The 24,055-nt window shown below is 35.1% G+C and overlaps 2 protein-coding genes across 4 annotated transcripts in view; one reads left to right on the plus strand and one right to left on the minus strand.

The window, feature by feature from the left end:
* The window catches only part of tg (thyroglobulin), a 108,127-nt gene that overhangs the window by 35,247 nt on the left and 48,825 nt on the right, over nucleotides 1-24,055 (minus strand). The window contains exons 37-41 of the mRNA XM_088929504.1: nucleotides 23,580-23,744; nucleotides 22,830-23,034; nucleotides 22,359-22,450; nucleotides 21,608-21,763; nucleotides 18,648-18,844 (exon numbers count right to left, since the gene is read on the minus strand). Coding sequence (XP_088785630.1) covers nucleotides 18,648-18,844; nucleotides 21,608-21,763; nucleotides 22,359-22,450; nucleotides 22,830-23,034; nucleotides 23,580-23,744 — 815 coding nt within the window. The remainder of the gene's footprint in view (nucleotides 1-18,647; nucleotides 18,845-21,607; nucleotides 21,764-22,358; nucleotides 22,451-22,829; nucleotides 23,035-23,579; nucleotides 23,745-24,055) is intronic.
* Nucleotides 151-17,934, plus strand: LOC148822661 (src-like-adapter). Of its 3 annotated transcripts, XM_088928636.1 has the most exons (9): nucleotides 151-304; nucleotides 3,028-3,143; nucleotides 6,062-6,161; nucleotides 8,966-9,052; nucleotides 9,471-9,574; nucleotides 9,856-9,987; nucleotides 13,044-13,176; nucleotides 14,095-14,369; nucleotides 17,799-17,934. In XM_088928636.1, exons 2-8 carry the CDS (start codon nucleotides 3,065-3,067, stop codon nucleotides 14,318-14,320), a joined length of 861 nt encoding a protein of 286 aa, XP_088784762.1. In that variant the 5' UTR covers nucleotides 151-304; nucleotides 3,028-3,064; the 3' UTR covers nucleotides 14,321-14,369; nucleotides 17,799-17,934. The 3 variants fall into 3 exon arrangements, with proteins under 3 accessions (XP_088784762.1, XP_088784761.1, XP_088784763.1); XM_088928635.1 differs by lacking the exon at nucleotides 17,799-17,934 and having other exon boundaries at nucleotides 14,095-15,968; XM_088928637.1 differs by lacking the exon at nucleotides 17,799-17,934 and having other exon boundaries at nucleotides 274-291; nucleotides 14,095-15,968.

Raw genomic sequence — 24,055 nt, forward strand, 5'->3', positions numbered from 1 at the left:
CCCTTTTTACAATCCTTTTCCCCTCTAACACAAAAGGGAACTAATTCTCTAAAACATGCAAGTTAGCCTTCCTCATTTTATCAGAGGAAACATGTGGCTTACTGTCTCAGCTCATTGCGCCAACTTAAAAACATCAAGACCCGGAACACTAGCCTTCATTAGCCATGAAGGTGCACCAGTCAGAACCTGATGGTGTATCTACATGCAAAGAAATTCAAAATATATAAATGCTACATTATTATCAGCCTGCTTCTCACTTGGCCTGATGTAAGGGGAAGAATTCATGACTGAGTACGTTCTAAAGGTACAGGATTTCTTCTTTATTCCATTTCAGGGTCAGTTTTGTTATTAATGTGTGACTGCATTAGAAAAAGCTTTCATGTTGCATGTCTTCCCAGTGTAAAGTTAATGTTATTAATGATGATAATGTTTAGCTGCTGTTTTATTTCCTTTACTGACAACATGGAAATTCTTCCAATCTTCGTGAAAGACAGCATTTCACTTCCTTAAATACTGTACAACTCTCTTCTTTAAAACGAACCATGACCATGACTGCAAAGTACAGTAACTGGTTGCAGAAAATGTACAGTACATATGAAAATCTATTTAAGTAAAAACTATTGTTTGGTATAATTTTATTATACGGTCTTATGAAAAACTTTCAGAAACACCAATGATCTGTTTTTAATTGCAAGAGGTGTTACTAGTTTTAAAAATGCAACATTAATAACGCTGTATAGGTAATGAACTTACTAACAACTTTGTTAATAGCATGTTCAAGATTAATGCAGTAATAAATATGTTTAACATCTTAAAAATACATTAACAAAATAAAACAATTGCTTATTTTCAGTTTAATGGACAAAACATTTGCTAGACAATTATTTAATACGCAAAGGAATGGCAAAAGTTGCAAACTGAAAATAAAATTTTTATTCCTTTATTCATAATGAAAAAATAAAATGTTTGAAAAACTAAGTACAATTCTCTTATTTGATCGGTACAGATAATTTCACAATCACAAATTCTTTGCTTACAGTACTGACAATGTATTAAGAAACCTGGGTTCTTTTACACAATTGCAAAAAGCCAGAGCATTTCAACATTGATTAAAACACTGCTTTGAATATGTTCAGGGCAAATGGGCTTATTTGCACATTTGAACAGCATTACGTCCCTTAAAGATAAAAATGCAAAAACCTACTAGTGATGATACCAAAAAATTCGGTGTGGTTACATTTCAGCAGTGATGCTCAGGAAGCTTTTTAACACCTTTTTATAACCATAGCAAATTAGAACATACATTGTACTAGAGGTTATGCACACCATCTAGATATTTATAAGAGCTTTTACAAAAAAAACACTAGTGATCAGGTTGGAAGGGGTTTTAATTAATGTACAGTACATTGCTTGCAAAGAATTCCAATTTTAATTGAACAAGAAGACAAATAAAATAAAATTAAGCGTACATTAAGTATAACACCTTCTTCCCTGTATTTCAACTAAAACTGAGATGTCTATACATTTTATTTGAAAGTTCTTCAAATAAACTATTGTTTATCTGGGGAATCCCTCATCATTTCTCCAGTCTTTGGCATTATTGGATAATGTATTAACAACGAAATGATGATAATTACTATTAAAAACACTTAACACCTATTGTATCGTAAGCATTTTTGCATGCAGAATATATTCCTTTAATACAATTTCCTGTTTTTTATGTCATGTTCACAGACATTATCCCTAAAATATAAGAATTGTTCTCTTACCTTTTGCAGAAAAAGGGATTTTTACTGTTCTGAAGGAGAAACTTCCCTGTCTGGGACTGCTGATTCAAAGCTTAACGAACAGTTCAATAGTATGTTGTTGTAAAAGTCCCCCAGACACCATTAGGAAATTACTCATAAAACACAATTAAGGAAAATTAAAAATGTAGGACAAGTGAATGAAAAGAAAAACTTGTAAAAAGGGAATAAGGCTGTGGCATGCACTATGCACTCTAGATTAATTCCTTAACCAGAACATGGCAACTGGTGACTTAGAAGCATTGATAAAATGCTTAATTAATACGTGCAGGCTTCCATTTTTGAGAATGGTTCTAGTGCAGTACATTTGTATTGCACAACATCAATTACATCGGCAGAATATAAAAGATGCTTGCTTGAGTGACAGGAATTGAAGGTTTGAAAGAGCACAAGATTTATTTATCAAGACACTTGGTCTCATTCCTCAGCTGTTTTCACAAGGGGTATACAGTATATTGGTTTATTTTCTCTGTTAAATAAGAGTCTTATAAGACAGAAATTCTGTAAAATGTTAAAACAGCAAAAGGTGTGAAAATTAATAAGACTTCTAAATAATACAGCTTATAATATATATACAGTATAAGAATCTTAACTACTCTTTCATTTGCCTTTTTCATTACCATTCTTTGGTTAACTCAACACCTACAGTAGTAGCAATCTATCACTCTGAACTCAGCTTTTACGCTAAAAAAAAAGACTAACTTAAATTATGTTAAATATATAAAAGTTGAATGATATCGACCACAAATAAAAATATATTTTTTGTTTTGGTTTTTAGGCTTTTTTCAATACCTAAACAACATGCAAGACTACTGTATACGTAACTCGGTAATACTGTTACCAAATATTGTTTGCTAAATTTGAAATTGTGCTGCCACATCTTATTTGGACTTATTTGCATGTCAAAACGGCCGCTGATATTAACTTTCTGTACTTCCTATTTTGATCACTCAGGGAATGGAAAATTCTGGTCAACAACAGCTCTCCCCAACTTCCCCATTCTGTATAATGCTACCCTGATAACACTTGAGCTGCTAGTAGGAAATTAGAAAAAAAAATGCTCAATGAGACAAGAAAAAAGGCTGACAAAAGTAATATTCTACTGCAAAAATAGGGCAGCTGCAGCTACAGTCTGGAGGGTACTTTTTTGTAGAATCAATGCTTCAGAATCAAAACGGTTTTCAAAATCTGGACATCATAAAATATTTCTTCTGTGCAACAGGCCACTTGCATCTGATGCCAAGACGTACTAATCCAACATGGGAAATGCAATAAAGACTCAGACAACTGAAACTGAGATTGAAAATAGGACAACCTTCATAGATCAAGTGTTGAAAGGTAAGCAGTCATGATTTGCATTGCAATTTCATTTTAAGTACATCCTCGTACGGTTTGCTTTCTGTTTCAATGGGCTTAGTAGTGTGAGATATTCACTTAATATTTTCAGTCTTAATTTATTTAATGAGTCTGAGAAGTCTTTAATAACCGTATGGGTTAAGTGAGAGCTGTTAATGTATAAATATACTGCAACAAAAGCTATTGATTTCAATACTGATTTGTTGTTTTCACCTTTAATATATATATACACACACTTGATTGTTTAAAGATAACTAACATTCTATACATTAAGAAAAGTTTTTTCCCTCTTTTATAAGAAAATAAATAGAAGACACATTCTGTGTCTTACAATCAACTTAAATCATACATACTGTAGCTCTTCAGAAAGGCCATCTCTTTCAAAAACTTAATTGACTCTTTGTGTCATGAATTTATGCCTTGCTAGTCAATAAAAATAAAGGACTACATTCATATTTTGAGCACCTACTCTATGTGTGAATTCACCTCTTGGCTTGCAGTAAAAAACAGAATGAAAAGCGATCAATCAGTATGAAAGACAATAAAAATCAAAAGTGCTTTGTTGGTAGTCAGAACATTGAATCTATTAAAAAAGCTTATACTTTAGAGGCTAATGCTGAAACTATGTGTTAATGGAAAAACAAAGGTTTTGAAGAGTAATTTTGCAACAGGCTATTTATGACAAGTAGATCATGATAAAAGATCTTGATAATTTCTGTAGCAACTGTCTTTTTCCATTTCTACTTCTGCTTTTCTTTAAAAAGCCAATAACCAAAAATTTAAACAAAATGGTAAAAGAAAATACTAGTACATCCGTTTGTGCTTGCTCATGTAAGAATGTGTGCTATTCAATTGCAGTTATATGCAATGTACAGTATTTAATCCTAGTTTGATCAGCAGCAGATAAATGTGAATAAACAAAATAAACATTAGACTCAAATTATTCTTGGCAAAGGAGAAAAAATAAGAATAAATGTAAAAATATATAGGAAAATAAAATGAACACATTTACTGTAGAAGTTAAATTAAAAATTAGTAATTTTTAAAAAAGCAAGGCAGCTAACTGCAATTTTATTCTCATATACTGTATTTTTCTCAGAATTTTAATGAGTTCTTAACAGTTATTTGGAGAACAGAGTGGACTTAAAAATCGTGACCCCATACATTTCTAATAGTGAACCACAAAAACAGAAAGATACTTCTTTAAAAGATGCACTGTAGTGTCAAACTTTAAAGGCAGACTTTTTTTTGGAGATGGAGACATTTAATTTTAGACAGAGATTAAGGCATACTGCTCAAAAAATATTTACAGTACTTGGATGTATCAACATAACCAAACAGAACCCTTATCCCTAGCAGTTAATAATTTTATTTTATAACCATAATACCTGTTATTCTTCAGTGAGCAGCTGCTGATTACTCCTGCTAAAGGGAAAATGGAACAGCCTCACACTATCATTTAATAACTTCTAATTGATAAGTCAAATGTTCTTGGTGCAGCTGTAATCTGAAGTTAATTATTGATTTGCATTGCTTGGTAAAAACAGAACACCAAAGTATAAAAGCATACAGATTAGAAATGAGACAAAGCCTGTTTTTCTTGTTTTTGCTGTCAGTCGCTTAATGCTCTGAATGTCTGACAAATGTAGTTCTGCTCCATTCATAAAAAGAGTTTGTTCAAGCTTCAACAGTGCAACACTGGTTAGCCTCCATGTATACAGTATATGTAGAAATAAATAAAGTATACACTGTATAAAACGTGGTGTATATAGTATACTGCAGATGCTGCAAACTGGAAGCATGAGAACTATCTAGATCTAAGGTTATCATATGATCAGATGTACAGTACTTATTTTCCACAGGTTATATCTGTGCAGATTTTTTTCCAGAGCATAGCGGCTGCACACATTCCTCTGTAACACGCGCTGACAAGCTAGGTTTGCACTGAAGGGAAAACTCCCTGGTGCCTTGTGGGACAGCACTATATGGGCTGATTCAAGACCACTCACTCTTGTCATGTGTAGCCTGTGCAGGGAATGTTGGTCACACTCAGTTAATTGCACAGAATGGCACCAGGGACTACTGGACTACAGGCCTTAACCTGAACACTGTTACCATGGGCTTTAGAGACATTTTATGAGCGGAGACACTGTGGAGTTCAGGGCTTCAGAGAGCTTTCATGAGCAGGCAAGACGGTTGTTAAAATATAAAAAAAAAAGATATTCAATATATTTAATTGATCCTCACAAATATTAAAAACCAAGCAGATTAATACACTTTCCTATTTACAGTGAGTCTCTGCAGAACAGAATTTGTTTTCTCCGTTGCTAACAGTCGGATTGGATTTTCAAAATGAACTAAAACAGGAATGTTATAGTCACTTAGGGCTAAACTGTTTTCTCTTGCTAAGAATTGTAAATTCTTAACCCATTCATTTGCTCATAACAGAGCTACATAATCTGCCTAATTATTTAGCTATTATTATCTATTATGAGCTATTGGCCAATGTATTAGGCACAAAACATTTTTAAATCCTGAATTCTAGGTACAGTAACCATAAATCACTAAGAGCATGAAGAAAAACTACTATTTTGTCAAACTAAATAATGTAGTCAATTAATGTACTGTATATACTGTAACTGTGGTTCCAAGAAGGACAAATGTCCTTTATAATTTGAATGCCTTAGATCAAAAGAAAGATGTTATCTGTTAAAATAAATGGATGTTACAGTATGTACCCCATTGGTAATGAGGTACTGTACTACACTGCAAGATGGCTTCAAATATTAATTTTATGTTTGACATTTTATGTCAAATACTGTTTCACATAATCCCACTGCATATATTATTCAAGACTGATTTATAAAAATCTTATCATTATTATGATTTATATTCCACAGCTGCTGACAATGACATGCTTGTTGTGCTTCACGATTATCCCTCTCCTGATATCAGTGAACCTATCTTCAGGACAGGGGAGAAGCTGAAAGTGCTGTCTGAGTAAGTTTCCAGGCTTTCCTCATTCAGCATTTCTGCAGCACATACTGCACATAAAGCAGATAGCAGGGGTTTCTTGCACAGCACATCTGAAGCACAAACTACTAAAATCCACAATCCCTGGTCGTGAGGTCTTAGGTCAACATGGGCATTTGCACAGAAGTTAACCCAAAGGTATCTGAGTCTGCGCTTAAAGTGACTTCGCATTCTTCGATTTGGAACTGTTCGTGATTCAGAACCATTCACAACTGTGACAGCAAGGCAAACACACAACGCCACCTCAGACCGAGGCCTAATCCAGAGGTTTATTTCATACATAGCTTCGTCAAGTGGAGAAGCTAGAGGAATGGGAGCCAGTAGTCCACTCCCATTAACATGAACTCAAGACTTTGTTCATGATTAAAAATCACCTTTTTTAAAACATAATCACCCCAAGAGGTGTCTTCAAGACCACTATGGACTGTATGTGATTTTTGTGTGGCTTGTCCTGTTCATGAAATGAACAACTATCTACAGTACATACACCATGGCTACTTACATGAACTTGCTTCATTAGACCTGATACTCTACCAATTTTCATCTGTAAAACCTTTACCACAACATATCACTGATTTTATGGATTCCCTGAAACAACTGAAAGCTGTAAATTAAGACCCTGGACATCAACATCAGCAATATTTCTGTTATTCGACAGCAATGGAAATGTTCATACCAGCCAAACTACACAGCTGTTATAGATAAATAAGACACAAAAAGGAACTTCTCAGGAATTACCTGTCAGGCTACGAGTATTGTAGATAAGACATCCATTTTGTTAAATATCTCAGAGCAGCACCTATGAAATTGAGCAGCCCAGCAATCTGCTATGAAATACACTTCTCCAGTACTATTATCCTGATTTTTATGGACACATCGTAACGTTTGTTCTAAGAATACTGTATTGTTGTAACTTTTAGAGCTGCGATCTCAAAAATGAAATGAACACAACAAAAAGTGGGATTCTCCTTCAAGGAAAGAAGAACAACTGTGCACTTTAGAACTGCGGTTGACATTTTGCAGTTACTGAGTATCTGAGTAAAGTGAGAAAAACTTCTAATGGGATGCTCATTTGAACGCCAACCGTCAGAAAAACACACATTTCTTTATTGTTTCAGTATTTGTTATTTCCAGGCAGTTTTTGGCCTCTTTTGATCCGCAGTGCACATGTATTCTTATACTAACATACAGTACGAAAGGTTACAAATGCGAAGAATTCATCTGACCCATCTACAGTAGCTTGTCTGGTTGATTCAAGGCTCTCATGTTTCTTGAAAGAAGTCCACTTGTGTTGCTAAATCAGAAAAATTCAACCATATGGGCTTTTCTGTTAAAGCCTCACAGCTAATATAGACTACATTAACAAACCTGTACAGAGCATCTTGTTTGAAAGGATTATCAAACACTTGCTCTTTTATCTTTGAAAGATGTATTTTTTTCATGCTGTTTCATAAGCCATGTTATCGGAATTTCATCTTAGAAGGCAAAGGCAGCAGTTGTAACTTAATCCATCTTTAACGAGTTATTTTGACTGTTTTCTCATTAGCACTGTTTTAATGATGTCATCTGACATTTAAAAGCTACACTTAAGAAGGAAAATTAATACACTGTTTGACAGAATGAAAAAACAAAAAAAAATTCTCAGAACGCACACATGTGGTTCCTTGATCCGAAAGACACAATCGCTCTATTTAGGAGAAATACACGGATAGCATAACAAAGACTAACTTACGGAAAATGGCTTTTAAAATGGAGCCATAGGAAAGAGTGACAAAACTAAATGTCACTTCAAAAGCACAACTATAACATTAGACTTCCACTTAATCTACTAAACTTTGTTTTGATTTGACAATGAACTATATTTGTACTTCATCTTTATAAATTTCATAGCTTTTGTTTGCATTTTCGCGTTCCGATAAAACTTGTTAGTATTTTTAAGGAAGCATCTTACTGTAATTAGTTTATTTTAGTATATGATATGAAGTCTTTCCACCTTTCTGTTGTTTGTGCTTAAGGTGCTCACATTGGACAATTAGAATAAACTTGATCATTTATTCTAATAAATTCATTCATTTACTGAGTGCTAATGTTTAAATGCTCAATTAACCCTGTTATCTATTGAACACATATTTAACCATTTCTAATATGTTTTTTTGCCTGTTAAAACTAACTTTAACACATTAAAAATCTGAAACACAATAAAATCCGTGTAAATTAAATGTAGTTCAAAATGGAACCTTTCTGTTAAATAATTATCTACTTTTTGTACTATCGTGCTTGTGTATTTAAGACTATGTATAAGAAAAAGTAAAAGCAAATCAATCAAACATAATCACTTAAAGGCAAACTTCACCCTTTCTTGGTCAGACCTGAAAAGCAATGACTAGTCGTTTAATAGGGGAAGATTTTGATATACTGAAGTAGCCCGTGTGCTTATAAAACATATAAAAATGCAGCTAATTCTAGAGCTCACAAAGCTACAATGAAGCATAAATTTTACTTCTTTACAGCTTATTTAACAATTATGGATCATTTGTTTGAATGTTCTGTGATGGTTATCTCTTTTGCTGTAGTTCCTAATTATTATTTCAACAAATCTTCCTCTTCACATATACAGTATGACACTACTGAATGCAGTGTCGAATTACAAAAGGAAGTGCATTGCACATTGCAGATGAAAACTCGAAGTCAAGGAGACAGTAAATGTCTAGAATTTTATTTAGTGATGGTTGTGTTTGTATTATATACTTTTTCCTCTTTTTTCTTCCTAGAGAAGGGTGTTGGTGGAAAGTAAGATCTGTTGTCACAGGAAATGAAAACTACATTCCAAATAACCATGTAGCCAAAGTTTACCATGGGTGAGTCCTCTGTTTAAGTAAATCCACTTGATAATAGGTTTTTCAAGTAAGCGTACAATTTTAAAATAATACTTAGAGCCTTGTGTTAAAATAACAGTGAGACTAGAGTCCATCAACATTCTTGGTTTAATTTAAACCCAAAAAGTGTTTCCTTTCCAAATCAATAAACTAATTTATATCTAGTGACATAGCATTTCAGATTACTTTAGAAAAGCACCTTCATTCTCCCACAAATATTTAATAAAAAAAAAACTTCTTATGTGTTTTCAGCAGATAAGAGGAAAATGATAATGTAATGGTACAATTATTCAAACCTTTTTGGCAAAACAAAAACTTAGAACCTGCAAAACTCCAGGGCTTAGATTTGACCACTAACAAGATGCATTATGTTAATACATAAATTATTTGTATTTAAAAGGTGGCTGTTTGAGGGAGTGGCAAGACACAAAGCAGAAGAACTGTTACAGCTTCCCAGCAACAGAGTTGGGTCTTTCATGATAAGAGAAAGCAAAACTGAAAGAGGTACTAACACATGCATTTACTAACTGAAATATACTGTATATATACACATCTGATTACCTTTTTACATCTCTAGCATATATTCGTCTAAAAAACTAGTATTTGTAGCCATGTGATGCTAATGGGACAAATATATTCCAGGGCTGCTATATTGAGGAAATAGCAATACTATTTTTAGTAGTTCACATGAATGTGGATACATTGCCTCTGTGGATGCTTGAACATGCATGCTACTCTGTGGCATTAAAATGCTTAAAACGCTTTTCTTTGTTTTTGCTTTGTAGGCGTTTACTCCTTATCAGTAAGGCACAGAACTATAAAACATTATCGGATCTTTCGCTTACCCAACAACTGGTACTACATCTCTCCTCGCCTCACTTTCCAGTGCCTAGAAGACTTAGTTAACCACTACTCTGGTAAGTTATTGGCCAATGACAGCTCATCACACTGCAAGTGTTAGTAAGTCAGCAAAGTGACAAAACAGGATGAACAGAAAGAGACCAGAATAGAATAACAACAACAACAACAACAACAACAACAAAAATAAGCTGACCTTTTTGCATTCAGTGCAAAAAGAAAAATTGTGAACCCCCCCCAGACAATAATGGGAATAATGATTTCTCATCACGGTACCCTTGTTTAATTGAAACCGGTCATTTCTTAAATTGAATAATTTTCTGAGATGCCATGGTGCCTGAAGTAGACAAAATGAATAAGAATCAGAGAATATGAACTCATAAATTAATCTCTAGTTTACTTAGTACAATTAATGGGGTAATTAGAATCAGTTGGCTAAATAATAAAATAAACAAGGAATGAGATTCAGTAGCCCTGTTCTCTATAATCAGTAGAATCTTTGCAAGCTTGATGTTCACCATACAGCATAGTGGAAACATCATATTAAGTTAAAAAGAAATTTCAGTGGATCTCATCAGTCTTGGGAGGATTACAAAAATATTTCTAAACATTTGGAACTCATCTGTCATCCATCATCCATTGTCATTGTCTACACATGGAAAATATTCAAGATTTTCCTAGTCGACTGTTCCTGGGACTGGTTCGCCTGCCAGGAGATCACCCCAAGAGGAACCCAGAAAAGGAAGCCACGAAAAACCCCAGAGTAACATCTGAGGCTGTTAGGCCTCTCTCGCTGCTGTTAGTATCAGTTCATGTCTCACATATCAGGAAAGGACTGAGCTGGAATGGTTTTCATGGCAGAATTAGCCGGGACAGATCCGTTGCTCTCTACAAAAAGAACATTATCGCCCAGCCCAAATTTGCCAAAGAGCACCTGGACAACCCACGGGCCTATTGGAGGAATGTTCTCTGGATAGATGAGTCAAACGTTGAACTCTTTAGTCACAAAGTGAAACATTTTGTCTGGCAAAAAACAAATACTGCCTTCAACAAGAGAAGCTCTTCCAGACTGCCAGAAGCCATCAACCGACCGCTGACAGAAGAAGCTGATCGCAACTGTCAAGCAAGGTGGTGGGAGTATCATGGGTTGGGGCTGCTTTGCTGACTCAAGACCTGGATGGCTTGCCAACATTGACAGAACCATGAATTCAGTGGTGAATCAGCAATGGAGGGAACTGTCAGGCCTTCCATTTGTCAGCTGAAACTGAGCCAAAAGTGTGTCATGCAGCCAGAAAATGGTTGTGAACATACAAGTAGATCTACAACCGAATGACATATGAAGATTTTTTTTATTTCAAATTGGCCAAGTCAGAGTCCAGACCTAAACTCCACTGAAATTTTACCACAAGACTGTTTATACAAGAAACCCTCAAATGTCACTGACTTGAAGTCATTGGCCCAGATACTGAATCTAAGGATTTCACATTCATATTCACCTTATTTACTGTTGGATCAATTTGTTAATGAGATAATCTAAATATCTCTTATGTTTTTGTGTGATACTGTACATTTCATAAGCTTATCATCATCTATTATTAAGACTTTCATTAAAAAATGCAGAAAGAATACAGACCAATCTAGGGTGTTCACAAACATTTTCTTGAAACTGTTCACAAAGCAATGTGTTCATTGAGCTTCATATTTAAAAGTTACTTGCTTCAAATTTAATTTCTTCTTATGTCTTGAGTTAACAGGAAGGTAGGAAGGTCTTTTATCTACTCTGATTTCTTTCTTCTAACTCTTCTTTCATTTTTTTATTTTTTAACAAAGCAATTTTTATAATTCATATTCAAATTTAAACAATTTGAATTTAACTTTTTCTTTACAGATGTCATTTTCTGTCTTGAATAGATTTAAAATATCAGTAATGACCAGATATCACCATATTTTACATCATGCAACAAAGACCTTAATTTAAATTGTCTACAAATCATGTTTGAAATGACGAATATGAAACCACAGGAAGAGGATACTTAAGTATCAAAAACCGTCAGCTCACCAAAGATGCATAAACTATAATTATATGGGCATAAGATAAGTTACTGATTCTTTAAGCATTCGTTTCACAATAAAGTATGATCTTTCTTACTTAATTCATGACAGGAAATAGAATTAAACATGCATTATGTACTTCCTGTAACTCAGAGGATGTTAAAATAAGTATTGTGTACTGTGCATATATGTACAATATATCTTCTGTAGTCTTAATGTACAGTACCACAAGCAGAAGGATCAGTTTTATTTTTCATCTTCACGGAGCTCTCTGTGCTTTTATTTGCTAAATATGTGCAACATTTAATTATGAAGACATTACTTCTTTTATTCTGCTTTTAAATAACAATTAAGTGGCTTGATTAAGCGTTAATCTTAAAAAAAATAGATAAAAACAGGACGTAAATATTCGTGGTGGTCTATTGTGCTTTTGAATATTTTCTAATAATTATAGCAATAACCCAGACTGAAACCAGTGATGTCTGGGTATTATATGGCTTAACATTTGTTCTGAACCTTTTCCTTTAGTAACCGAGGTTCCAGAATCCAATTAACCTACAAATATGTCTTTGGGCTGTGGGAGGAAACTACAGACTCTGAAGGAAACCCACATAAACACAAGGAGAACATACAAACTCCATGCAACAGCACTGCATGTCCGCAATTGAACTCAGTGCCCCAGCCACTGCATCAGTGTGCCACATAAGCATGCTTGTGAAAGTTATATATCTGCTCTCAGGCTGTATACAAGCTTTCAGTTTTCAGACACGTTTTTCCAATTCCTATTTACAGCATGGCTGAATCATCAGTCACTGTTCAAAGCAACAGTGTAATCGAGAAAAAATAGAAAGCAACATGGTATATAAAAATTAAGATGCGGAATGGGAAGGAAATGAAGCAACAAGAAATACAAAGAAAAAACAGCCCAAAATACCATACTGTGACCACCTGACTGCCACAATACTATCACAAAAACAGATCAGGAAGCAAAGCAGATGTGCTAGTGTGGCCTCTTTCAAGTGCTTTTTTTGTAAAGTATTCAATGGGTCAACTTTCTTTCCAGAAATGGCGGATGGCCTTTGCTGTATCCTCACCAGCCCGTGCCTCACATTCAGCAATAACAACCTCAACCTCGCAAATCAGCCTCCCCCTGTTGTAATGCGACGCAACAACTTTGACTGGAACAATGTGGAAAGGTGATGTAATCACAAATGCTAATGCAATGAGAAATAACTTGCTTTTACTGTTTCACTGAATGCTCTTTAATATACTGAACTGCCTGTCTTGTTGCTATTGTCTGAGAACCAGTTATCATCCCTTTAGACTTAACGTTAATGGATCAATATGCAAAAGATGACAACCCAGTAGCATAATCGTTTCAGTAATGACAGCAAAATCCTGACTTACCTTCAAGATGTGTGGTGAAAACACAGGAAATCAGAGAACACCAGTTGTATGATGCACTATAAGAAACAAATACCTTCAAATTCTTGCTACAGACCCAATTGCACCTCCACACACACCCTTCTGCTAGAGCAAAGCTCAGAGTGGTGCCTTCACTCTCCCTGTAAATCTCTCTTATTTCTCCTTTAAAATGTTGAGGCTTACAGGTATCACTTAAAACGGACACAAACTTTTTTTTCAGTCCTCACAGAACTGACACCAAGAACATGACCTCATGAATTAAATCACATCTTTGCCTATTTTAGAAAGTTTTGTTACATTTAAATGTACATGTTAAAGCTACGCGGCATTTTGATTTAATAAAAATAACACATAAACACAGTATGTGCAATGACAATGACAAATGACTGTATAACTAAAATGCACAATTAACATTTAAATGAATATAGTCACAGGAACTTTCAAACCCAATTTCATGGCCTTATAGCTTTTCTCTGTGACTTCTTAATAAAACCTACATATGGGCAGTGACATATGGGCACTGCACTCCAGAATACAAACATACAAGTATACTGCACTGCAGAATACTCATGAATTATACAGAAAAACTTCCTCTCTACTTCACTGAATTTTGTCAAACATATTCCGTTTAAAAGGAGCAGAGACAAGATAAACATGTTCCTAAAATATTATTCTTTTTTTTTTTACAGGTCAGAATTAATAGACCAGAGTGCTGCATCTCACAGAGAAAACAGAGACTCTTTAATAAGCTTTGGAGTTAGGAACAGCCTTGCTTCTTACCTGTCCCTTTCAAGCACAGGAAAAACCTCACAGAAAAACAGCCGTAAGAAGAAGAGCAAATCAGTGTATGCAGTCCCTGATTCTGAGCACAATGATTTCCCTATTGAAGATGAATACTATGAAGAGCAAATATAGCACCGATTATACTTTGAATGTCGATATTAAGCTTCTTTGATCTTTGCCTGTAAGTTTCATGACAAAGTTTATTTTTTTTTGTTGTAAATATCATTCTTAGCTTCCTTGAATAAAGTAAAATATCTTATATAATACATAGTACCCAGATTTATTCATAACCCCAATAAATAAGGAACAAAAAACAGCTTATAGTAGAATGAGTTACAGATTAGATGTTACACTAAATTCATTACAGGTTTGCACAGAACAAAATCATATTTGTCATAGATAAATGAGTTCCAGAAAACAAGAGGATAACATTTACTGACCACTCTAATTATTCCTTTCAATAAACTTCAGCACAAACAAATCTAGAATATTATTCTGCTCTGGAAGTACAATGGAAGCTTCCAAAACTATAGTGAGACTGCTGAAGATTTCTTCCTGTTTCTCTGAGATATAAAAAGATAAAACTGTACAGTACATATAAAAAATATCCAATAGTAGTGTGCATCATAATGGTTAAGGTCATAGAGCTTCTCAAAGACTACAAGGAAGAAGGCTTTTCTGAGGGCAAACTACGAAAAGAGGTGACTCAGACTGGCCAAACATCATTTAAATGACAATTCAAACTATCTTATGGCTGGATGATATAAAAATTGAACTTATTGGACATGCTCATCAAAGCGTTACATTTTGTGTTCAAGAAGAAAAAGTTTGTGTTGGGGAAACATGCTTATTGTGAAATATTGTGGGGGGACTATGCTGAAATCTGAAATATTTTGAGAGCGTATGGCTTCAATGGTTCCTGTTTAAGGTTCCTTGTCAAAACAGGCAAAATTATGAGCTTTAACATGTCGCAGGACATGGTGACCAGATAGCAGGAACGCTGAAACTTGGCTGAAAATGGACATTCCAGCATAACAATGAACCGAAACACACAAAATCAACAAAAGAATGGTTAGTTGTACATAAAATAAATGCTCTCAATTGCCCACCTCAGTCTCTGACCTCAATCTAATTTGTGATTCGAAATAACACTTTGTGATGCAGCAGTTGTAGCAGATGTAGCAGCACTTACAAAAAATATAAGCATCTGAAGGATTCAGAAACTCTACAAAAAGCAGTGCTCATAAATCACCCCTTTGAAATGCCATAATCTCATACCACACTACAGAAGGCATGTAGTCAGTACGATCTATGCCAGAGGAGGATTCACAAAATACTAACTTCATTGAAGAGAATAAATGTGACTCTTGTATTTTCTGGACTTTAGTTATCTGGAAATTTTGTATAACAAATATGACTTTGCTCTGTATAATTCTATTAATGCTATCAGAGTTTATTGTTCCTATTTTATTAATTTATGTATAAATTCAGAGGGCACTACAGTATATATTCTCTATATATATTTTCTTTTATACTATTATTTTAGTAACTTATGAGAGAAATCATGAAATTCCACAATATTCATTTTTTATTTTAATAGCCTTCTCTAATTAGCCATGTAAATATACAGTACTTGTATGAAAAAGTGACAATACAGATCTACGCATTGGTTAAATGCATTTTTAATGATCAAACTATGAAGTGCACGTTATATAAGTTTCAAATATTGTACAGTAAATGTGACGATACATAAAATATGAAAATATAGTTTTATAACTAATTTTTTGAATTCCTTATTCTATCTCAAAAGCATTCTCCCAAACACTAAGAAAGCATATATAACAATGGTAATATGTCTCATAAAGACAGTGATCCTTTTAAAGCAGAACTGCAACGCTATTTATATATTTGGGGGTTAGAAAGAACCAACATTGATGGGTACACAATAACATACAGTATTAAAACTCCAATTTATATTACAAAATATACAGTACAATGTCCAGGTGTGCACAGCACCATATTCTGCGATTCAGAAAGAGGCAACCAAACTTCTGGTGAGGTGAAACAGCCCTATTACTGTATATTGCAAAGAAGAACACACCTCTTTTAATCCAATAGAAATATTGCTCTCAACTTCATATTTGGAAACCAGTATATTGGTGAAGTGTCTGTTGTACAACCTGTACTTATTCTCTTGTACATCGCATGACATTAGTCATTACAGTAACTAGTGAGCAGGAAGGTCCATTTCACATCACAATTTACATGAACTCTCACTCACGCCCATGGTGAGACCTGGGGTTTGTAACAACATGGCGACTATACAGTGCTTTCACAAAGTTCGCAACCTTCTGCTTAATTCAGAATTTCTAAAAATTTGTGATACCGTCAAATTTTAAATTAAATTTTGTTACTGAGATTTAATAACCGGTCTGAAAAATTTGGACTGCAGTTCCCCTTTAAAGTGTGTTTGTGCTGTTACTGCAAGAATGGGTTATACCTGTCTGGTTGTTTTTTATTTTTTTATAAAATAGAAGTACTTTCTGCTCTGTAGTCTGTCCTGTAATCTATAATTAGAACAGAAACATTAGTTCGCTGTTATTTCAAAGAAAATATCTGCATTGTTTTATCTTTCTACATCACATGTTTGTCGTGGTAATATTTAAAGGAAACCAATCAATAAAGATAAAAACAAATTATCAGCTAAAACTGGAAATGTATTCTGAAACTTAGCTTTTATTTAACTTATATTTTATAAAATGTCAATCGTCACACACACCATGATAGGAAGCTGCCACATTTAAAAATAGGTCTCTACAAACAAGCAAGTTATTGGAGCTCTTTATAAAATGAACAAATTTGAAAGCAAACCACTATAAATTCAAGGCAGAAATCACCAATTATACCTTAATAAATATCAATGTGTTAGTAATGGAGATTGAATGGAAGGCATGTGCCATAGTGTTATAATGATACCGAGGGTAAGGTTGTCTATAGCATGTTTAGGGCCTGAGTACCAGCCTCAGTTACTGTGCTTATCATTGGAATAGTTTAATTGCTCTGTTGAGTTCCAAGGCTGGATAATGAAAATTAGTTAGGAGTGTTGGAACACTTTAAGAAATATGTCTGTGAAAGAAAAGGGTACGTGACTAGATGAGACTACAGTGGTCAGAATTTAAGTCATAATTTCACCACTGTGGAGAGCAGTGTTGCAATTAAATGGATGTGGAAAAGGGAACAGAGAAAAGTTCATAAAAGGAATAACAAAAGAGCCATGTTTAGGCAGGCTTATTTAATATCACAATTTGTTAATTCTACCTCAGTATTTTGGATCAATAATTAATTACTTTATTACAAGCAATAACCAATTTATGAAGAATATCAGTGATACTGTCTGAAAAGAAGTATGTTTTCTCATATGCATCCGTCACTTATCATAAACGAAAAACTTGATAGTGGACAATAATGGAATCATGTTCTTTGTTGTTGTATGATCACTCTGCTACATGCAGAACAGATAATCACCCTTCAGAAAAGAATATAATTTGTTTCATCAGAGATGTCATACAGTAGTCATGTCTGGAGATGGATAATTTCTTTTGTTCAACAGGTCAGGAAAACACCAGCCGCGTGATATATTTTTTTTTATCTCTGCCTTGGTCATTTCTTCACCTTCCAGAATGAAGTATGATGTGTAAGATCCAGAAACAGTGGTTTGTGCATTTAATACACACTAATAACCAAAATAATTAAAAATAGACTTTAAAAAAGAAATGTGTCCTTTTTTACTGTCACATCACACTACTCTGTTCTCTAATACTGTTTTAAGGGTTTACATCAAGCAAACAGCATTTCTAGTGTTTCACAGGAAGAGCAACACAAGGTGAGAGGTAAAGATAACCTTGAGTAGAGCAGAATAATAGCTCTCAGTCTTGTCACCCAAACTAGACCTTATGGTGCTTCAACACATCTTCAGATATGAAACAAGCATTTTGGTTCAATTAAAATAAAAACGTTAACATTTCCATGCTTTTAATTAGGTGACTGAATTAAATTGTACCTTTCTGGCACGAAGTTGTTTGGGATCGATCCATCAATTACAGCAGACACATATTATCCCATTTGATAGCAACAACTTAAAGAGTGTGAGGGGAATAAATGTTTTTACAACGTATTACAGTATGTTGATCTATCAGCAGTGCATCATAGAGTATGTTTCATAATCTTACCTTGGACCTTAAGAAACCTTTCGGCAGGTTATGGCCTTAATAAGTACTTATTGAAAAAATGTGTCAGCCCACATTCAACGACGTTGACATCATGCAAAAGTCAAAGCATTAGTCTGCAAAGTTCAGGCAATTAATCAAATGGAATCAAGCCGTATTGTAAAAGAGTATTAAAGTCAAAGTACTTTAGGAAGATTTACTTTGGCATTCAAGAGGCGGTGTATGTATCTTACCAAAAGCAGCACTCTGTGGAAAAGTCCTTGAGCGACAGTAGAAGTAAGAAGCAAACTTGCAATGTCTGCACTGCTCCGCTCAGCCCCCAGAGTCACCTTCCCAGGGTCCCCACCAAAGTGCCCAATGTTGCTTTGGATCCACCTCAGAGCCAGCACCTGATCCTGAAGACCATAGTTCCCAGGGGCAGCTTCTGAACCTAAAACAATGGTTGAACCACTCATCAAGACAGTCACCCATCCAGCTGTCTTTGTACTGTTCATGCTAGAGTGGGGTACCCTTGTCCAGTTGTTTCCCTTTCAGAGGAACTTGAAGTGTAGATTTTCAGAACGAGTGAACTCATTAGGGTTTCACAAGGACATTCAACAAATTATGATGTTGTTCATAATTAATACGTTATTTCATTGTTTGTGCTATTTAACTGGAGATCCTGGCTGCCATACATACCAGGAGAAGACAAAACTAGGTGTTACCTTGAAATCCAAAGGATTTGAATGCTTTTAGGAAATTTGCTACATCACAAAATTAATCAAAATAATAATGTCATAATATGAATTTACTTGGAATGTGACATTCAATAAAATCTAGTCTTTGAAATCTCAAAGAATTATGGCACCTTGAGCACTGCAAGATTCTGAATTTAGACGAGGACAAACTCACTGAAGAATATGTGCAGTCCCGATTCAGAATAATACCTTTAATACCATCTCTACAAGGGTGACTTAACATCTGACATCATGAGATGGAAAGGAAATAATACTGCTTTTCTGTCTTTCTAGTTTAGAAATATACTTGCTGACTGAATATTTGCAAGAGCGCTTTTGAAAAGATGAAACTTTTTAATTTATTTAACAATGGAAACATTTACATACGTATAGTGTGTGATGTAATACCAAGAAATATGACATGAAACATTTTAGAGGACACCCACTCTTCTTTTAATTAAATTTTTAGCCTTTGTTTTCATCCAAAAACACATTGTCCATCGTGACGCATTTTTAAACGAGGAGCTGTACCACCCCACCACATATTAACTGAGCTGTCATCTTTTCTCTAACATGCTGGATAATGACATGAACCTATTAACACCTGCTACCTCAGAGAAGAGTTCATGTTCACGGGCACTTGTAACTTTCTCAACTAAACTTCGACAAGCAGCAGTTACTGCAAGATTTCTAAGAGCTGTAGGGATCATTTGAGCATATTATTTCTGACAGTATTTTGTAACTTCGCAACCATTTCTTACCTGCTTTCGTTGTCTCACAACTGTTTTTCATAGAGCGTGACAGGATGTAACAGGTACTATTAATGTCAGTTTTACACCAGTTAAGTGAAAACCATGTGGGTGGACAAACATACTTTCTTATTTTTAACCTGTTCTCAACACATTCTGTCCACAGCCTTCTTGACAAGAACCAAAGCTACAGTACTTTACACTAAAGCCTTTGTCTTGGATCTCTCCCCATTCGTAATTTTTACGTTTAAAGGAAAGTGATCAGGGAAACATGTACAATCTTATCTGAAATGCTATACAATGTGCAAAGTGTTGAAGTGTATATATTGCGACAGTTACTGTATATGAAACCATTAAAAAATCAATATATTGTGTCTGTCAGGGATGATCTGATAGATGAGTCAGAGATGATAAGACAGGTAAGAATTTTGAATGCAAACTAAGACATACAATTTCGGGATAGAGCATAGCATGAGCTATCTAACCTGCCTATTATTTCTTATCCTTTATCTATCAACCTTAACTACACCTGAGGTTACATAATTGTTGTAGCACAACAATCCTCTTGTCAGGCCACTGCAAGGCATAGCATTTCTAGTCAACAAGTGTCATTTCAGTGTGGAAGCTGAATTTCCATTGTGAAATATGATAGAAAGACAAATAAAAACAAGAAGGATTTTAAGCACAGTTCATATTTTTCAAAATGAATTAAAAAAATTCAGATCTGACTAAATGGGAGACATTTAATAGCATTTGCTTGTAAAGCAGACTATTAACAGCTATTGAAGACACTATTTTACAATCTGGCTGTTTAATAGTACAGGTAGTGTCTGATGTAGCTACATTCCAATGTTAACATGATATTTTTGAAGTGACTATAGAGAATATTCAGTGTTTCATAGGTGAAAAATATTCTCCTCAATGTTTGTTTATTCATGTTGTTTTATGGTTTGACAATACCTTGTACTTCATGTTAAAACTTTAAAATCTTCAACAATATTGGGAAGACATCAGCTGCCACTTTGCTTCTTTATTATCTGCAATAATGCCTTTCCAAACCACGTTAAAGGTTTTCTAAAAGCCTTTTGCTGGAATCAGGTTTCGATGTCCCATCATGCTTTTCTAAGAACCAGAAACATACTTTCTGAGATAAGGTTAAAATCTGTTCATGAAACTCCAAAGAAAGATTTATTTGCCCTTCACCAGTGCGCTTTCAAAGATCTACAATTGAAATCCAGATTAACAAGCTTTTAAAGGTGATGTGTCTTCTGCTGTCTGCCCTTTGGGGATCATTAACCTTGCTCAAGTTAAAGGCTTTAACATTTCTACAAGCCAGGCCTAAAGAGGTTGTCTGTTAAACCTGTCTGGCAGACTTTAATGTTCTTATTCAGAATCTCTCCTTCTCTGTGCTTAACAAAACATTGTCCACCAGAGGGAATGGAATGTGTTTCTTCCCTTGCTGATTTACTCAGGTGCCCTCAGGGATGGAATACTTCAAAAGTAACAGTATTTAAAGACGTGAAAACTACAGTATCTATCCACCACAAATTAAAGCAAAACAATATATATTAATTCAACAACAATGAACTAGAACAGGAGATCTAAAATTATTTAAGGCACAACAGCTGCTTTTTAACTAGTAGCCTTGATTTTAGAAGAATACAAAAATTTTGCAGAGGAAAAACTTTTTCATTTGAACGTTGAACACTGTGACTTTCATTACATTACCTGCACTGAGAAATCCAAATGCCCCGACTCTGAAGCTGACTGTAACAACAATGATGTCCCCAACTGCTGCAAGGTAAGAGCCATCCAGTGGGTCTTGTCCAGTATTGCTGGCATCTCTCACAGGGTTGTGGAAAAATACGAGAACCGAGGAGTTCTCTCTCTGTGAAAGACAAAATGTGATTAACACAGCATTAAAAGTTAAAGAGGCAGAGTTGTTTCTAAAGGTTGCCTACAACATGAGCTTCCATTAACCAATCCATTTACTAACTGCTTTATCCAATTCAGGGTCGCAAGGAAGCTAGACACTATGCCAGCAAGCAGAGGGAGCAAGGCAGGATGCCAGTCCATCGAAGGGATAATTTTAAAACAAGCCAATAAACCTACCAGTATGTCTGTGAACCGTAGGAGGAAACTGGAGCACCCAGAGGAAATCCAAGCAAAAATGGGGAGAACATACAAACTCCACACAAATTAGCACCATGGGAATTCAACTGAGGGCCCAGTGCTCTGAGGCAGTAATGCTATCCACTGTGCCACTATGTCACCCATAATATAAACAAATGAAGTCCAAATTATTGTTATAAAATCTCTGTCTCTACATTGGTTTCTATATCTTCACATGACATGTTCTATGTCAATCTTTTATTTTGACATCATCTTTCTGACATAGATTCTCTTGGCTTCACTCCCTTAGGTATCAGGTTACAAATTACAGATTTGCTTTTCAAAACAGCCAGTTACAGGACGAAACCTACAATGCTGCGAGGGACATAGATGTTCAGATACAAGCAATCTTCATCTGCCGCCAATGTCTTGTCATCGCCTGGCTGTAAACAACTGGGCCTGAAATTCAAATGTGAAAAAAAGATACAGTTCAGCAAATCGTTATAAATGAAGATGCAACAGGTTTCAAATGGCCTGATTCCCAGTAATCAGTGTTTTCAACTGGAGATGAAGAACTTTTAGACAATGTTTATTCTCAAGAAGGAACTGAAATAGAGCAATGGGTTATATTCATCTAGCTAAGATTTTTATGTGAGTATTTTGAATGTATTTTTTTCTAAAAAATGCAGTACTGAAGTGTTAACATGTGAAGATAACCCTCTTCTAACCTTCAGCGTACAGTTCTGAGTGAAGACACGTAAAGCAGAGCCAGCCTCTCTGCGCAGAATTATTGTGAGGTAAACAACAAAATGTTACAGACGATGTTTCCTAAATTTACCTAGTGTAAGTAGCATTCCAAGTGTCTGTCCACTGGGGAGGCTGTGGAGCCCTGAAGCGGTTATTTCCCGTCGGAGGAAGAGCATAAGGCACACCCAGAAAGTGGTTCACTTCCTTTCTGTCTGATCCCAGCAGTTTCAACTGTGACTCACCAAGAACCATTCCGTGGTCTGGGATGAACACTGATGTCAATCTGGGTTTGAAGTCTGACATAATAATAACGTCAAAATGATGACAATAATGATGAACAAAAATAATAAGTTTGAATTGTATATACTCATTTATAAATGCACAACTTGACTGTAGATAGATAGATCCCGTGACGGAAATTGCAGTACAACAGCAGCTTAACACAGACAACACTGCCACAGTGTAACGAATGATACAATAATAATAATATGATACATACAATACAATCAGCACAGTGAGAAGTGCACTAAGAAGAGTTACTCACAGTCCAGAAATGGAAATGTATAATAATAACTTGCTTAAATTTGCTATGCCATTTTGTTGACAGCTTTTAAATGAACAAGCCACTCAGAAAAACTAGACCATTTGCTACTTTATAGGAGTATGTTTTTCTTGTAATTCACTGGAAATTTGGAGATTTGCCTTGGGCTTGCTGAGATTAGGGACTTTCAGACTTGAATGAGACAAACACTAGCTTCCAGAAAGAAAATCTGAGAGGTAGGATAAGCCACACTTTTGGGGCACCTGTAAACTCTGGATTCTACACGGAGGATTCACCCACTTTTTCTGTGAAGGACCAGGAGGCCTCGCTCCCTGAGAAGCAGTTTGCACTCCTGGCCAAGCGTTCTTGGGGAGCAGCGGTGTGTGTCAGGGTAGAAAACACAACGGACCGCAGAGTCGGCGATGTCCACAGTCACCGTTGCGCATGAAGCGTTCTCTGTGCATGCTGGGGGAACGCAAAAGGTTTGGTTAATCAAAACACTGGGAAGAGCTGGACATTCCACAAGGCGATAATACATCATAACAATCAAACAAGGGGATCAACAACATCCAAAAAACAGTATCCCCTGAGAAGTATCATCTCTAATCTACTATTTATTGAGAACTTTTAAGGTGTGAACTCATTGGATTCTTATGATGAGATGATATCAAACAAGATTACCACACAGTTTGTAATCTGGGCAGTTTTAAATATTCTGTACCTGAGATTGCATCCGGAACATATATTTAACCAGATACTTAACCAGAAGAAGGTCA

Source organism: Atractosteus spatula, chromosome 12, assembly GCF_055471065.1.
Source record: "Atractosteus spatula isolate fAtrSpa1 chromosome 12, fAtrSpa1.hap1, whole genome shotgun sequence".
Taxonomy (NCBI): Eukaryota; Metazoa; Chordata; class Actinopteri; order Semionotiformes; family Lepisosteidae; genus Atractosteus; species Atractosteus spatula.